Below are 15,607 nucleotides of genomic sequence, written 5' to 3' on the forward strand. Positions count from 1 at the left end.
TTTCCGTTACCATATCAATCTATAAAACAAATGAAAATATAGATACTCAACAAGGAAGTACAAACCTGCACATAAAAGGAACCAATGGTTGAAATGCCTTTGTTTTCAGCACCAGTCACTTTAACTGAAACAACCTCAGGATGGTCTGTGTCAACAAGTAGTGGGACAGCACCATGGGCTTGAAAGAAAGGATGCCCTACAAATAACACAACATAGTAGAACAAATTCCTATCAAATACAACTAAATATTTAGTCCTCTAGCAACCAAAGTTAGCTGAAAGTTCCAGTTCCATAAATTGTTTGTTTGAGACATCTACATACCCAGATCATCAAGATATGTAATATTAAGGTGCTGATGAGTGCCGACAGAAAGCTCAGCAACATGAAAAGGGAAATCTTCCGTCTCAATTCGAAAATGAGATATCTGATTGTAAAAAGAAGGTTGTTTAATCAAAATTTCAATGAGTACATTCACACTTTCTGTCAGATTACTTCATTAAAACACACAAAAGCATAAAACATCAATGACATAAATTATTGAAAAACATTTCAAAGATTTGGTAGTTATTAAAAAATTTAAAAGATTGTGTATAAGCTTAAAAACATGTTCAAATAGCATTTTACAGAAATCATATAGATATTATATGTATGATTTAAAGACAATGACAATATGGTTAGTAGAAATGAAATTTAGCTAGCTCTCAAATGATATGAATAAATGTTCATTTATTATGGAATGCCGCAATAATAACATAACAGTGCCAATGCTAAGCCTGATAATATCATCCAGAGAGGGACATGTGGTAGAGGGGTTGACTATTCTATCCTAAAGGGATTTTGGGAGCTAGTTATCGCAACTCTCCTATCATCAAAGGTACACAGACAAACCTCTCTTCAAAAAAGAAAATAGATGATGTGCAATTGCACATGAGGTTTGCGCTAGTAGTAAGGAACCATAGCTATCCCTCTACAATGGGTTTGGGAACCAGTAAGCCAAGGTGGTCTTCTCATCACCCATGCACGAGAATATAACTTCATGGATTTCCCACTGCTCAAGTTGGTTTCTACAGTATCTGTCAGGCTTTGAAGCTCCCAATGGTTGGGATAGGTTGGAAAAAGCTGTCAGCCTGTCACATATCTTGTAAACCTGGAGGTTGGTTACAAGGTATTCCATCTAAAAGTAATAGACTCAGAAAGATATAAGGCACAACAATTTTGATTTGTAAAATGAAAGAACATACTGAGAGACCCTATAAAATCTCTAAATATGCAGTGAAATGCACCCTAGATCTAATAGTACACCAAACTTATCAGAACTAGAAACATATTGAAACCAGAATACACCAAAATTAACTAGAACCAGCCAAAACAAAAGGTATAAAATTAATATAAGCAAAATTTGTTATCACACACAATATTCAAAATGTCTGCAATACAAAATAAATCCATGTAGACAGTACACAAAATTATAGATTGTATATAAGTAATTGCTTGTAGAAAATATGAGAGTACAATTGGGGTCCCATATATATACCTAAGCAGGAGTGCCCATTCATAAAGAGTCATTTCCTTTCATAATTATTAATTATATTGTATTAATTATATTATCATTATTATTTATATTTATTTTATACATAAATATAACATTGTCTTCCCCCTTAAAAATGCTTTGTCCTCGAAGCATATTGACGAAAAGGTTTTTATGCCTGTACTTTACTTTGAATATCTTTGCATGATCTTTATGCTGTCATGGTTGATGATACTAGACAATTAGAACTTCCACGCGCTAAGAAAAATTGTCGAACTGTAACATGATCTAACCATCCTAAATTGATCCTGTCTAGAATGTTGCACTAATAGGCTTCGCAAGATGAATTGTTATCATAAGACAAGCTAATACTAGTATCAATATTCTTCAAGATATATTTTAACTGTTTTTCTTCTAATTGATGTTGACACCCTAACTGGTCAATGTTATATATATATATATATATATATATATATATAATGTAAAACAATAATAATAATTAATTAATGATTAACTAGTAACTAGTTAATGAAAAGGTATGTCCCTGAGGGCGTGACCATTGGTGAAGAGGTACTTGCCTAGGGTATATAAGCAGGCCCTCATTCTCATGGTAATCATCTCATATCTTACATCACTTCTTTTATACAATATTCAATATACAATTATTGTCTTACAATGGATGTCTTTGTCTTCGAAGTACTCTGAAGATTATTGTATATGAACTTTGCTCGTTTCATTGGTATGAGAGCACTCCTCTGAGTATACAAACTTTCTTCGTTACATTGGTATCAAAGTTGTTCGATTCTCTAGCCGCTCAATAGCTGCACGAGAACCAGACTATTCTGGCCTTTGGCCATCAATCCTTCATCAACCTTGTTGTCATCACAATTGAAGTGTTTTGCTCCATAAGTTGGTGTTTCTCCATTTTTGCCAATCGGCCCTTGGCCATAACAAAAAATAAATAAATAAATAAATAAAATTATATATATATATATATATATATGAAAAAAATCAAATATACTAAAAAAAAAATTAAAATTAGAAAAAAAATAAATAAATTTAAAAGTCAATATAAAAAAGAAAAAACAAACAAACAAAAATAGTCAAAAACAATTAAAAAAAAGAGAATTTAAATAATAATAATAATAATATTATTATAAACAATCATATAAAAAACAAAAAATAAAAATAAAACGAAAACAAAAACAAAAAACTTAGCTCCGCCCCACAAGCCGTCATACCCACACTGCATAAAAAATTTCTCACTAGACTTATTGTTAGTCATTTCTCATTTCTCTGTATGGACTGCTAGATTTGAGCATCCACAGTTTTGTACTCAGATTTACTACTGCATAATAATAAAACTGTGTTGCACCAGTTTTCCCAAGTTGGCTTTTTCCGGGAACATTGGTCCAAGAATAACTATGTGTTTGTGTGTGTGCACATCTATTCTTCCAGTATTATTTTTCTTCCGTAGTGTTTTATTTTGTGAAGGATGCAGTGTATTAGTTTCGATATTTACCCTAGAACACAGTAAATAATTTGTTCAGTTTATTTAACAAATAGAAGAAACTTAATCCGTTGCAGGATTCGGGGTTAGCCGAATTTTCACATGGTATCAAAGCACAAACCGTAAGCCGGAGAGCTCAATAGCAGAAGGGGAGAGGAATTTCGAAGGTCTGCATAGGCAACAGTTCGAAACCCTCAGAGGCGCAGTTCTTTTGGCCAGGTCAATTTTTGAGAAAAAAAAATTAGTTCTTTGAGAGAGTAGACAGAGAATAAATTGTCCAGATCAAAGGTTACCAGAGGCAGAGGGAGCAGCCAGTATTTTCCTTGTAGAGTAGACCTTCAGCTATGGCACAATTATTTTGCAGCAGTTTGCTAGTGCAAAATAGCTTCACGAGGAAGGAAGAGCACACACTGAGGGAATTCTTTTCTCAGGGAACTTCTAGTCTAGAAGTTCGATTTTTCCTAGCAGAGCAATAGTAGTTGTGAGCAGATTTTCCCAATCCAACAAGAAGTGCATAGAGCCAGTCAACAACTGCGTAGAGGAGAAGAGGAGGAATTTGACTTTTTGCAGAGATGGCATCAGCAAGGTTGAGAGATCAGGATCGGTTGGATGGAGCCTCCAACTATGTGATCTGGAAGCCACGAATTTCCTGTCTTCTAGATGAATACGATCTCAAAGCCTACATTGATAGCATGGTAGTTGTACTCACAGATGTAGATCCACTAAAGGCATACAAGAAGGAGATGGCAAAAGCAAAGAGGTTGATTCTCGATGGGGTTCGAGAGCACGTGGTGTCTCACATAGCTAGCAAAGATACTACCCAGCAAATGTGGGAGGCTCTTGCTGCGTTATAACGAGGATCTTCCAAGTAGCGGAATGTTGATTTGGGGTAGCAACGAATGTTCTCTAGCCACGAAAGTTGGTAGAGAGGTTAAGGCACATGAGATCTCCAATACCCAGAAATGGTTTGGACAAATTTTAAACAGTTTGGGAGATATTAAAATAATTGATATTTTTAATGGAGTCCCTAAGTCTAAACTTAGGGAAATTAAAATATTAATGTGAATTAATATAAAACTATGTTAGAATGGTCCAAAAGACATGGATCAAGCCAGATCTAATCTTAGCCGTCGATTAGGGACTTAATCTTGGTCGTTGATATGTCAACGAGAAAAGTATAAGAGGAGGCTTGAGGGTCACTTCGAGAACACACCAAGAGATCAAGATTTCAACTTTCTGGGGCTGGGATTGCTAAGAAAGTTGAGAGAGTGATCAGAGTTGCAACTGAGGGGCAGTGAATACAGAAGCAGAGAGATAGAGATAGTGCCGGGAGGATCAGCGGAACAACCAGGAAAGTTGACGTAGAGAGCAGAAGTCGGAACTTCCGAGAACAGCCGGAACTGTCGGGAACTACCGGAACAGCAGGAAAAGTTGACGCAGAGGGCAGAAGTCGGAACTGCCGGGAGCAGCCGGAACTACCAGGAACTGTCGGAAGAGCCGGGAAAGCAGATGCAGAGGGTAGAAGCCGGAACTGCTGGGAGTAGCCGGAACTGCCGGGAGCAGCAAGAACAGCCGGCAAAGCTGACGTAGAGGGCAGAAGCCGAAACTGCCAGAACTGCTGGGAAAGCTTACACAAAGGGCAGAAGTCAGAACTGTTAGGAGCAGCCGAAACTGTGGGAAACTAACGGAACAACCGAGAACACTAACGCAGAGGGCAGAAGTCGGACCTGCCAGGAGCAACGGGAACTATTAGGAATTGCAAGAACAGTTGGGAAAGCTGACGCAGAGGGAAAAAACTGGAATTGTCGGGAATAGCCCGAACTATCGGGAACTGCCGGAACTGTCATGAAAGCTGACGCAAAGGGCAGAAGTCGAAACTACCGGGAACAGCCAAACTGATAGGAACTGTCGGAACTACCAGGACAGCTGACGTAGAGGGCAGAAGCCAGAACTGTCGAGAACAGCTGGAACTGCTAGGAACTGCCAGAACTGCCAGGAAAGCTACCGCAGAGGGCAGAAGAGGTTGATGCAGTCCCTATAGGCTGACGTGGGGTTTTTCATGGGCAAGATTGGAGATGAGGAGCTACCAGAGTGTTTATCCGGGGTTTCAATTGGAGCATCTGTCTCCGAAGGAGAGGTACTACTGCCGAGAGTTTTCTCTGTTGGTTATGCCAGATTTGGCACCCAGATTGTATTCTGAAACTGCTTAATAAATCAAACCCTCAGATAGTTGCACCAGTTTTCCCACATTGGGTTTTTCCGGGGACATTAGTCCAAAAATAATGGTGTCATTTGTGTGCTTGTTTCTATTTCCTTAACTTGATGATTAGTAATGTGTTGAGCATGTACTTGTGTTTATTTTTAGTATTTACATGGTAAATAACTTGTTAATTAATTAGAATAAGTAGGAAGGAATAAATCAGAAAGTACATGTAGGGTTTCTAACTGTTAGACTTAGAAACTTCAACATGGTATCGGAACGTGTTGCAGATCACAAGAGAACTGAGGACATCAACGAAGCGGAGCAACAGCAACAGCAAACAACTGTCCCAAGTGACAAAATTTGTTCCTAGTAGAGTAGCAGCAAGGGAAGGGTGACGCAGGCACAAGGGTGAGCCAGGAAGAGACAGCGCAAAGGCTAAGAGAGGCAAAGGCAGGCTCACACAGAGCCACGCAGACGCTAGGAGGGCTGACACAGTTGGCTGAGGATGTTGATTTGCTAGTGCCAGGATTGCAAAGAGCCTAGGAGCTCTCACCTTCAGGTTGCTAGGGTTTAGGAGGTTGTGGGTTAAGTTGCAGAGTGGAGCTGGTGGGGTACTGTAGTCAGAAAAGTACCTAACAGGGCAAGGCCAAGGAGGAGGGAGTTGCTACAGAGGGTTTCTAGCCGAGAAATCTAGATCATTTGGGCAGTTGCACAGACGATCAGAGTAGGGGGCATCTCGACATTGGCAGAAGGGTTTCCAAGAGGGAAATCAAGACTTGAGGGAGTCCAGAAGAGAACTTCTAGACGGTAAGTAGAGAGACTCAGGAGGAGTCACATCGAGAACTTCCAGGAGGGAAGCAGAAGAGCAGTATGGCACTACACGAAGTGAGACCAGGAAAGACTGGACGGAGTCTCAAACTTCGCAATCTGGAAGGCCAGAATCTTATCTGTACTTGACAAAAATCGTGTCAAGCACTTCACCTTGAGGATGATAGCAATCCCAATTGACCCAACTGATAACAACAAGTACGAGGAGGCAATGGCGAGGGCCTACAACATCATCCTTGATAGTGTCAAGGACCATGTAATACCACACATTGCCAAGAAGGAAACAGCATATGAGATGTGGGAGGCCCTAAATAAATTGTACTAGCATACTTCTGTGCAGACAAGGATGTTACTAGAAAATTAGATGAGGTAATACTAGATGAAGAAAGGAGAACCGATCGACACCTTCCTCGGTCCACTAAATGAGATCCGAGATCAGTTGACTTCCATAGGGGCCACGCTAGATCAAGAATTGATGGTGAGGATAGCCCTGAATGCAGTCTCAGAAGACTGGGAGGCATTTGTCCAGTGTATATTGGGCAGAGCGACCCTTCCACCTTGGGAGGAGATGTGGGCAGCTCTTCGCCAAGAAGAGATCAGGAGGCTGACCAAGACGGGAAGCAGCAGTAAGGGGATCAGAGTTAAGGAGGAGGAAGATGTTGCCCTAGCATCTGAGGGAAAGCAAGAAAAGCAAAAGAAGAAGGACCTCTCCAAGGTCAAATGCTTCCATTTTGGGGAACTGGGTCATTATGCGACCAAGTTTCCAAGGAAGTGTTGAAGTTTCTAAGTTTAGTTAGTTTAGAAACCCTTCAAGAACTTTTTTTGATTTATTCCTACCTACTTGTTATTTTCCTTTAACAAGTTATTTACAGAGTAAATACTGAAAATAAACACCAGTGCATACTCAACATATTACGGATCAACAACTAAAAGAAACAAGAACAAACACACCATGACACCATTATTTTAGGACCAATGTCCCTGGAAAAACCCAATGCAGGAAAACCAGTGCAACTATCTGAGGGTTTTCTTACTAAGAAATATCAGAGTACAATTTGGGTGTTGAAACTGGCCTACCCAATAGAGAATTTCCTTAGCAGCTATACCTCACAGTTTGAGAGAAATCTCCTGGGTAAAAACCCGAAAAATCCTTCCAGCAGTTCCTCAGCACAAAACTGCTCCGCAATCTGGACTGCATCAGCATCTCCTAGCCCAGCGTCAGCCCTGTTTCAGCCTTCCTTGGCCTGCGTCAGCCCCAGGACACCCTTCGTCAGCTCTAGGAGCCTCTGCATCTAGCCACGATGGCCTCTCTGGTGCTCTACACAACGCTTGGCTACCTCTGTGTGGCCCTGCCTGAGCCCTTGCTGGCTCTGCATCACTCTCCTTGGCTTCTGCGCTGCTCTCCCGGTACACTCTCTGCCTTCTCTGTTTCTTTGTACTCAATGCCCCTCAGCTGCTCTCCCGATCACTGATTCTATCTCTCTTAGCAAACCCCGCCCTAGAGAATAGAATGATTGATCATCTGGTGTGCTCTCCAAGTGACCCTCAAACCTCTTATACTTTTCATGTTGACATCTTAACGGCCGAGATTAAGTCCCTAATCAACAGCTAAGATTAGATCTGGCTTGATCCATGTCTTTTGGACCACTTTAACACAGATTCATATTAATACACATTAATATTTTATTTTCCCTAAGTTTAGACTTGAGGACTCCATTAAAAATATTAATTATTTTAATATCTCCTGATCTGTTTAGAATCTGCCCAAACCCTTTCTGGGTATTGGAGATCTCATGTGCCCCAACCTCTCCACCAAATTTCGTGGCTAGAGCACATCCGATGCTACTCCAAATCAACACTCTCTCTTAGCGAGGACTGTGATCTAGCAATACTCCTCACTGAGTATTACTCTGATCATCCGACATCGGTACCTGTGTTGATCTAGGCCTTCCTGCCCAACATCCTCTACATTGTTGCCTCTTGTACTGCTGCCCATGGTTTTGTCACTGCCACTACTGCATCTATACGACAGCTCCCTCTGCATCCGTGTTGCTACTGGTCCTTCCTCCCAACACTGCATCTACATTGCACCTCCTCTCATCATGTTGCATCGTGCTGGCCATTGCTGCACTGCAACTCAGTTACTGAGAAGTAAGTAACTGATCTCCCAACTGACCTCCTTGTTGGGCTAGAAACACCCTCTGATGTTGAAGCTCCCTCTACCGCTGACAAGTACTCCCTCTCTCTAACCTCTACGGTGCTGCAACAACTCCCTGCATCTCGAACCGTTGCACGCCTCATTGTACCTTCCTGCACTGGTGCAACACTCCTGTGCCTCTCGCACTGCTGCAGCCTGCTAGCTGTGTGTTGTCTCGAGACTCCTGCATTGTAGCTCCCTCTGCCGCTCCATTCGCATTCATCTCTACCCACTCAGCCAGTCCTGCTACTCCTCGTCGGGGCTCCCGTAGCAAGGTCTAATCCAAGAGGCTGGGTACCTCAAGGATACTGCCCCCCATCGCCTGTAGTCCGCCTAACAACAGCTCGATGTCTCCCCACTTCCGTTAAAGTGGCGCATGTGCACTCATGGCACAATTATCGTCTGTCAAAACTTCCTTCTCTACCCATGTTGTCGTTGCCTTAGTCTCGGAAGACTCTCCCTTACTCTTCTTCATTGGGCACTGGGTCGCATAATGACCCATCTCCCCACAATGGAAACACTTGATCTTGGACAGATATTTCTTCGTCCACTTCAGCTGCTTTCCCTCAGATGCTAGGGTCACATCCTCCTCCTCCTGTTGTACTTTGATCCCTTTGCTACTGCTACCTATCTTCGACTGTCGTCTGATCTCTTCCTGGCGAAGAGCTGCCCACATCTTGTCCCGAGGTAGGAGAGTCCCTCTGCCCATAATGCTCTGGACAAACACTTCCCACTCTTCTGAGACAGCATTCAAGGTTATCCTCACCATAAACTCCTGATCCGGTGTCGCTCCTATAGCAATCAACTGACCTTAAATCTCATTCAGTTCTCCGAGGAAGGAGTCAATCGTTTGACACTTCTTCATCTGATACGACCTCATCTGGTTCTCGAGCAGCATTCTTCTCTGCACAGAAGTATGTTGGTACAGGTTCTTGAGAGCCTCCCACATCTCAATTGTCGTTTCCTTCTCAGTTATATGTGGTACCACATGATCCTTGATCCCGTCAAGGATAATGCACTTGGCCCTCGCCATCGCCTCTTCGTACTTGTCATTATCATTTGGGTCGACTGGGATAGCTATTGTCTTCAAGGCGAAGTTCTTGACACGATTCCTGTCAAGCACTGATAAGATTCTGGCCTTCCAGACTGCGAAGTTCGATGCTCCGTCCAATATATCCTGGTATCTTACCCCGTGTAGTGCCATGACACTCCTCTACTTCCCTCTTGGAAGTTCTCTGTTCGACTCCTCTGAGTCTCTACTTCTTCTCTGGAAGTTCTCTTCTGGACTCCATCTGAGTCCTGATTTCCCTCCTAGAAATCCTTCTGCTGCTTGTCGAGATGTCCCCTACTTTAATCGTCTTGTGCAACTACACTGCTGATCCAGGTTCCTCAGCTAGAAACCCTCAGTAACAACCCCTGTGGCCCTGCTCTGTCAAGTACTGTTCTAACTATAGTACCTCATTAGCTCCTGTAGCATAAAAATTTATGCTACATTTGGTATCAGAGCAGTTCAGTCCTCTAGGTTGCTTAACCGGTGCACAGAGCTCGTTCTCCGATCCAGGTCCTTGGCTATCAAAATTCGTCAACCTTGTTGCCGTACAATTGAAGCATTTTGCTCAGAATTTGGGAGTTTCTCCTTTTCTTCGTTTTTCTAGGCCTTTAGCCATAAAAGAAAAAAAAAGAAAAAAGGAAAAAAAAAAAATTAACCCGAAAAAAATATAAGTAAATAAAATAAAATAAAAAAGAAGAAAAAAAAAAAGTAAACGAAAAAACAAAACAGATACAAAATCTCATACCAAGTATATTTAAAACTTTTTACAAGGAGAAGCCCGTGATTTTAAAAACAACCCATGGTAATTGCCCATGGTATTTTAAAAAGTTAAAAAAAACAAAAACAAAAAACAAAAGGAATACGTCTCATACCAAGTATATTTAAAACTTTTTACAAGGAGAAGCCCGTGGTTTTAAAAACAACCCATGGTAATTGCCCATGGTATTTTAAAAAGTTAAAAACAAAAAACAAAAGGAATACGTCTTACTTTTTACGTGGAGAGTATTTTAACGGAGGTTTTAAAACAACCCATGGTAATAGCCCATGGTATTTTAACATCGTGACTGTCAGTGACCTTTATATTTATTAAGTGTGGTGACATCATAAAAGTTTATATTAAGTGTGACTTTTAAATTAAGTGGGGTGACATTAAAAGTTATCAAGGGAGTAATTAAGTATATAAAAAAAGGGACCAATTTATTATTTAAAAAAGGAAGTGAAACTATTATTATTATAAGATAATAAAGTTATTTTGAAAAAAGGGTCGTAATATAAAAAAATACATACATATATAGATAGAACTTTGTTCATAAAAATTTTGAAGCATGAAAAGACTAATAGCTTGTAGATTTAATTGTTAAAAATACACACAGGTATTTAAAATAATTATTTATTAATATATATAAAATGTATGAGATGATTTAAATGTACAATAAGGACCCTGCTTTTATACCTCAAAAGGTGACCTTTTGTGAATGGGCATGTCTTTTAGACATGCCTTTTCACTTAATTTAATGACTGGGGTTTTCTTCACTTAGTCGCTGACGTATACAACTTGGTCATTGATTCGTCAGGTAGCTTATCAGTAATATTCCCTTGGATTTTATATATATATATATATATATATATATATTACTAATAACTCTCTCTTTCTTTATATATATACACACACACACATATATATATATATATGTATATATTAATAAGACCTTTTTTTTTGGTTATAAATTATATATATATATATATATACATATACTATATAATTATAAGTTACATTTATAATGTAATTATAATTATATAATATTTTTTTTTTTAAATTCGTTCTATTATACCGCTACAACCTTCGTTTTCTGCAACCATCGTTTCTTATAGATACGGGGTCACACCTTTTAACTACTCCATTCATGTTCATCATTTCTTCATTCTTGTCACACGCCAAAAGACTTGTATGACGCGGGCAGGCTCAAACCCCATGGCTGTGAGGCACTCAATTGCCTCACATTCCTCTGGACTTAGATTAGTGGCTTCATCCATTCCTCCAGCAGTCTCGTCTTTAGCACCTTAAACAGATTCAGTAAGTAGGCGAAGAATATCAGCCTAGTGATCTTGAATAAATTTCATCACTCGAGGAAACTTTTTGCTTAGTCTCTCAATCATGGGCTGCATGTTAGGATATTCCGACACATAGGATATAGTTAAGTTCAACTTGGTCTAGTTTAGAGTTAGGTATAGAGTTAGGTAAAGTGTGTTTCTTTACCGTTGTACATATTGTAACTTACAATCCGACGGTCACGATATGTAGTGATCCGACGGTTCACTCTCACCTCGGTATTATCGACACTTGATCCGTGGCTTGACACCCGATTGGTCCATGAGTTCTATTTAAAGCGCATGGAGGGTCATTGTTCGGGTAATCCGTGCATGAGAGAAGCTTATGTAAATTTTCATTCTTTGATTAATAAATTGTCTGTACCCACGTTGGGACAGGCCGTGGACTGTTTCCCTCCTTGCACTCTGAGGGTTTTAACCACGTCAAAAATACTGGTGTATTGATTTGAGATCTGGTTGTGAGCGGTGTCCTCTTGGTATTCTTTCTGAGGAACTTACCCTGTAAATTCCTACATGGTATCAGAGCTATTTGAGGGCCGCGTCCGTTGGTGATCCAAATCTGAAGCCGGTAGAACTGCATGCGGCTGTCGTTTCCTAGATCTGCTGTTTCTGACTGCTTTCGGGCCGAGAGGACTGCTCTGTTGCGTTCGGAGCATCTGTTTCAGTGAGGAACCCCTTTCGTTTCACGCGAAAAGGTTTCCGGTAGCCCTAGCTGCGTCATTTTTCAGATCGGGAGGTATACAGTTTTTTTTTTGCAGTTTACTGTCATTTTCTCTCTGCTTATTTCGGTTTCGGTTTATTTAGCCTTTTTTTTCCGGATCTATACCTTTCATTTCTGCGTATGCTCTTTGCCCTGCGACTCTGTGCGATCTGGGCAAATCAGAAACAGAAAGAAAGGATTTTTCTCATGCGTATGCTCTTTTCCCTGCACCTTAGTGTGATCTCGGAAAATCAGAAACATTGAGAAAAATATTTAGTTTTTCGGCTAAAAGCTAACTTTGAGATTTTTTTTTAAAATTTCTAGTTTTTTGGCTAAAGCTAACTTCGAGCCGTAAGGTTCGTTTTTCTTTGGATATTCGTGTTGGGTTTTGTGTTTTGTGTTTTGTAGGGGAAAAGAGTCTTCCCAAGGCAAGCACGCAAATCGAGGCCCCCCCCCCCTCTCTCTCTCTCTCTCTCTCTCTCTCTCTCTCTCTCAAATATTTTGTATAGATCAATTGGTTAAAAGACCTTTTAAGAGAGTAGAGGTCTTGGGTTCAAGTCTCCATTTTGTGGGGGCGGATTTTTTCATTCCCGCACATTCGCGCACTTTGCCGGCAACGTCAACAATTTTTTTTCAAAAAGCCATAACTTCTTCATCCGGAAGCCTTTTTCAGAGCCGTTTTTTTTAAAACCGCCTATTTTTTCGAGATCTATCCATTGGACCACTTACTTTCAGCATCTTCAGCTTCAGTTGTTTTTCAAAAAATGGAAAGTCCATGCCAAGTCATTCTTGACAGCACTAACTACTTCCAATGGGTAGCCTACATGGGAGATTTACTTAGAAGTAAAGGTCTCTTCAGAATAGCCACAGACCAAGAGAAGAAACCCAAAGATGAAGACAAGGCCGAAAAATGGGAAAATCGACAAGATCAAGCACGTGGTTTGATAGGAATGTCTATTTCTCCTGATCTTAGATTCCACATTGCAGAAATTGAAACTCCTCATGAAGCATTAGAAAAACTTGCTAAAGTTTTTGGGATTAAAAATGAAATTAGAGCCCATCAACTTGAGAATGAGTTGCTTACTTTGGATCCTAATAATTTTTTTTGCATTGAAGATTTCTTGTCCAAATTCAAGACCCTTAGATATCTCTTGGAAGGTGTTAAAGTTAAGAAAGAAGATGGTAACCTTATTTATTCCATCCTTACTAAGTTGGGACCAGCCTACTCTGTATTTGTTTCCACTTTCCATTCTACCAGGGAAGCTTTCATTTGTCAAGGCAAAGACTACAAGCCCCCTTCCTTTGACTCCTTTTGTGATTCCTTAATAAGAGAACAAGAAAAACTCTTACACCTTGGTCTTCTTAATCTTGGAAACTCTTCCTCGAAAGCGTTAGCCGCCCAGCAGCAACCAAATTCAAAGAATCCTAAGAAGTCTTATCCTCAAAGGAATGGTCCTAAACCAACTCAGCCTCAAGATGAAAGATCATTTCAGCAATATGACAAGACCAATAAAAACAAATGGAAGAAGACTGACAGACATTGTAACTTTTGTAATCGAGATGGCCACTTAGAATCTAAATGCTTTAAGAAGATGGAAGCCTTGGAAGCCGCAATGAAGAAACATAACATCCATCTGGAGCCTACTTCAACTTCAACTTCCGGAACGGCATTTTCTGCATGTCATCGTCAATCATCTCAGTCTGGTTATGCATTAAATGTATCTTCTTCTTCTTCTCATTCTCATGAGTGGCTCATTGATTCTGGAGCCTCTTGTCACATGGCCAAAAACCAAGCCATGTTTTCTTCTTTAAATGATTGTAACACCAAAAATATATATGTTGGTGATGATAGATCTCTTAATGTTGTAGGGACTGGAACTGTTCATCTAGACAATGGTCAGTTCAATGATGTATTATGTGTTCCAAACTTATCCTGCAACCTTCTATCTGTCTATCAGATAACTCATTCAGGTGAAGGTAAAATTGTTGAATTTTCACCTCATGATGTTGTAATCAAGGATCTAAAAGATCCTAAACAGATTCTAGCTACTGGTCTTGCTGATGATTCCAAAAGGTTGTATAAGTTTCACAACTTTGGGTCATCCCATCTTCCCTCAGTATTTGTTGCTCATAATGATGAAGTGAGCAAACTTTGGCATGAGCGGTATGGTCACTTAAACTATCGCTCCCTTCAGCATCTATGTAAAGAAAACATGGTGACAGGTCTTCCTATGGTATCTTGCAAAGATGGTGTTTGTTCCGGATGTGTACTCGGAAAACATCATCGGGACAGTTTTGACAAACGTGCCTCTTGGCACGCCTCAGCCCCTTTACAGCTTGTGCACAGTGATTTATGTGGTCCTCTTCCTGTTGCTTCATTCTCTGGCTGCAAGTACTTCTTAACTTTCATTGATGATTTCTCCAGACGCACTTGGGTATACTTCTTAAAACTCAAGAGCGAAGTATTTACCACCTTTTTGGCCTTCAAAGCATTCGTTGAAAAACAATCTGGACATCAAATTCTTAAGCTAAGAACTGATAATGGTGGAGAATATGTTAAAAACGCATTCATCAACTTTTGCACCGAAAATGGAATTCAAATGCAACATACTGTTCCATACACTCCACAACAAAATGGTGTAGCTGAAAGGAAAAATCGCACCTTAAAGGAAATGGCTAATTGTATGCTGCAATCTAAAGGACTCAGTCTTAGTTTTTGGGCCGAAGCAATTAATTGTGCAAATTATATAATCAATCGCACTCCTACTAAGGTTCTAGAGAATATCACTCCAGAAGAAGCTTGGAGTTCCATTAAACCAGATGTAAGTCACTTTCGTGTGTTTGGAAGTGAAGCATGGGCCCATATTCCAGATGAAAAGCATAAAGCTTTAGAACCTAAGAGTGAGAAATGTACTTTTGTTGGATATTCTGAAGATGTAAAAGGTTATAGACTTATTCCATTTAAGTCCAAAAATGTTATCATTAGAAGAGATGTAAAATTTGATGAAAATAAATCGGCCTGCGAGCCTAGTCCGGCGGATGTGCCACCTCTTCCTATCTCTTCTATCTTTGAAAACATTTCTTCTTCTGATGATGAAAGCGAGGATGATAATCCTCCCCCACCTTCTCAGGATCCTCAACTTCCAAGATGGGTCCGTGCTACTCGGGATGCAGCAGGTGATCTTGCCGGTGATCCTACAGATCAGCGACGTACACGTTCTCAGTTTGAAAGAGCCTCTTCTTTACTGGCTCAAGCTCCAGTAAATCATGATCCTGACACTTTTGCAGAAGCTTCAGGCCATCCACATTGGGAAGCAGCTATGAATGAAGAATATCATTCATTGATGACAAATGATACATGGGATCTTGTTCCTCTACCAAAGGGACGCAAACTTGTTAGATGCAAATGGGTTTACAGAACCAAGTATGGACCAGATGGGAAAGTTGATAAACATAAAGCTCGTCTAGTTGCTAAGGGCTT

At 40.3% G+C, this 15,607-nt stretch overlaps 1 protein-coding gene across 2 annotated transcripts in view; it reads right to left on the reverse strand.

Moving 5' to 3' along the window:
- The window catches only part of EMB3012 (embryo defective 3012), a 382,712-nt gene that overhangs the window by 50,438 nt on the left and 316,667 nt on the right, over window positions 1-15,607 (reverse strand). For both annotated transcript variants that reach the window (XM_089417406.1, XM_089417405.1), the window contains exons 26-27: window positions 322-424; window positions 66-196 (exon numbers count right to left, since the gene is read on the reverse strand). In XM_089417406.1, coding sequence (XP_089273532.1) covers window positions 66-196; window positions 322-424 — 234 coding nt within the window. The remainder of the gene's footprint in view (window positions 1-65; window positions 197-321; window positions 425-15,607) is intronic.

The sequence above is a fragment of the Pinus tabuliformis genome, chromosome 3_2 (assembly GCF_031772625.1).
Source record: "Pinus tabuliformis cultivar Carrire ecotype Pingquan chromosome 3_2, CPIR1, whole genome shotgun sequence".
NCBI lineage: Eukaryota > Viridiplantae > Streptophyta > Pinopsida > Pinales > Pinaceae > Pinus > Pinus tabuliformis.